Genomic DNA, 2,201 nt, shown 5'->3' on the forward strand with positions numbered 1-2,201 from the left:
GAAAAAGGACTTTATTAATGGTGCACTACTAAAAATGTGGTTACGTTTCTAGTGTCACTGTGTTATTCACTCCACAACACTGTAATGAATACTTCAAACACCTACCGTGATTCAAGGGCAAGAAAGGTATTTTGAGTTTCAGAGGACCAACCCTTTGTCCCAATGCCATGAACTGTAGCACAATGTCCTGAAAACACAGTCAAAGCACTCAAAACTGCCTCAACACACACACATACAAGCCTAAATGCTTTTATCTCCTAGTCTTGGCTAATGACACATTCTTTCAGTTAAAAGCTTGCACACTGTCTGCAATTAGCTAAACACATTAGTACATTAGTCCATCATTATGAACGCTCCAGTGTCTGAACATTATGTTTATGACCTGTTCAGAGCAAGCCTTTGTGTGACTTACTTCTCGAAGTAAATGACATCTTGACTAACCTCACAGTGCCCCTTCCTTGTTCTGCTGTTGATATTGCTAATGGTAAATTAGCCAGACAAAATCGCTGGCAAATGGTATTATGCTAATAGCATTAGCCCTGCCCTGCATGTGCAAGTCAGTCTGAAGTGTTCTGTGACAGCTGAAAAGCACTACATGACTCACTGACTGAATGCTAATAACGTGGCGTCTGCACATAAATCTGTATATCAAAGACAGAGGCTACATGTCAATTTCAATGCGAACATTAGCATAGTCATGTGACATCTTGATGCTCTTGAAGATTTTATCAAAGCTGGCGAATGCGTCGTGACAGATGGATAATGAAAGATGTCTGATTGTTTATTCTTTTTGTTCTGTTGGTGGGTGGATGTTATGTTTAAATGCGCTTTCTCTTTTATGTTGGCAGAGTAATCATGCTTCAAAGTTACAATTGGACGAGATTTCCCATAGAGATACTTTTATTTAAGATAATACTGACACTTTGACTCAATATTGGCCACCGAGGCTTTTAAAAACAAACAATAAATCTTTTTGCTATCTTCTTTTTCACTGCTCCCATAGACCACTTCAACTTTTTCATCCATTATTAATAACGGTAATTCTTAGCGTCATACTTGCCTCTTGCTCTTGCACAAGTCTGTTTCAAAATGGAGCTGAGTGCCCCCAAAACCATACCCAAAAATCATACACTTCACATTGATCAGAAAGTCTGCCCATAGTAGAAGAAAGAAAATATTGGCACCAAAGTATAGGGGACTGAATATTAGTGCCTCTGGAACATATGATTCAAGTAATAAGCCAACCTTTCAAGTCCACTTTCGCTTCAAAAAGGAAATGTAATCCATTGTTCTGAAATTGCAGAATTGTCTCTGAACTGGTCAACATGTTGATTTTTATGGAATATTTACTTTACATGGTGTATGATCTTGTCCGACACTGTTAGAAAGCAAAGATGGGAGTTTGGCAGAGCGAAAATAGAAGAGGGGGTGAAAAAAGAGAGAAAAATCCCATGTGTTTAAATGGTCCATTCCAAGTGACATTAGTTTTCAAATGAGGTTCAACAACTTGATCCCAATAGTTGTGAAGTAGTTTGAAGTCTGTGTATCTTCATTTCCATTGCTTTGATAAAAAAAAAAAAAGCTGCTAGTCCCAAATGTATATTGGTCCCAGACTATCGTGTGACCTGAAAAAGAGGAGTCCAAGTTATCATTTCATGTCTGCGTGTGATTTCAGCAGAGCTGGACTGGATAAAAATCAGCATCAAACCACTGCAATACCATTTATACCAGTGGATATACAGTATTTGTATGTGCAGGACTCATATACTGTTCATTATAGGATACATATAGGGAAAAAAGTTTTTTATTATACATTGAATTTATATATATGAATATATATATATACACACATATACATATATATATATATATATATATGTATGTATATATATATATATATATATATATATATATACTGTATATATATATATGTTTATATTATCATGTGTGCGTATACATATTAGGGGTGGAACAGTTCATGGAAAAAAATCGAACCGTACGGTTCTCCACACACGGTTTGGCACGTGCTAGGACCGTGGTTCAACTTAAATCTGACAACGCATCTGTAATATGGTTTGTTATAAATAACATTTACCTCTGATTTTCACCGCAATTTCTGAACTGTCCTGAGCGCGTTCTCACAGCCGGCGCCTGACGCGTCTTCTTCTTCTTCTTGCTTTACGGCGGGGCGCCGGCTTATT

At 37.2% G+C, this 2,201-nt stretch overlaps 1 protein-coding gene across 1 annotated transcript in view; it reads right to left on the reverse strand.

Annotated features, from left to right (window-relative positions):
* Positions 1 to 831: 831 nt before the first annotated feature.
* The window catches only part of LOC107666167 (protein FAM19A2-like), a 71,022-nt gene continuing 69,652 nt past the window's right edge, over positions 832 to 2,201 (reverse strand). The window contains exon 5 of the mRNA XM_016457344.1: positions 832 to 1,625. Within this exon, the coding sequence (XP_016312830.1) occupies positions 1,614 to 1,625 (12 nt within the window). The 3' untranslated portion in view covers positions 832 to 1,613. The remainder of the gene's footprint in view (positions 1,626 to 2,201) is intronic.

The sequence above is a fragment of the Sinocyclocheilus anshuiensis genome, unplaced genomic scaffold (assembly GCF_001515605.1).
Source record: "Sinocyclocheilus anshuiensis isolate Anshui unplaced genomic scaffold, SAMN03320099.WGS_v1.1 scaffold447, whole genome shotgun sequence".
In the NCBI taxonomy this organism is placed as follows: Eukaryota; Metazoa; Chordata; class Actinopteri; order Cypriniformes; family Cyprinidae; genus Sinocyclocheilus; species Sinocyclocheilus anshuiensis.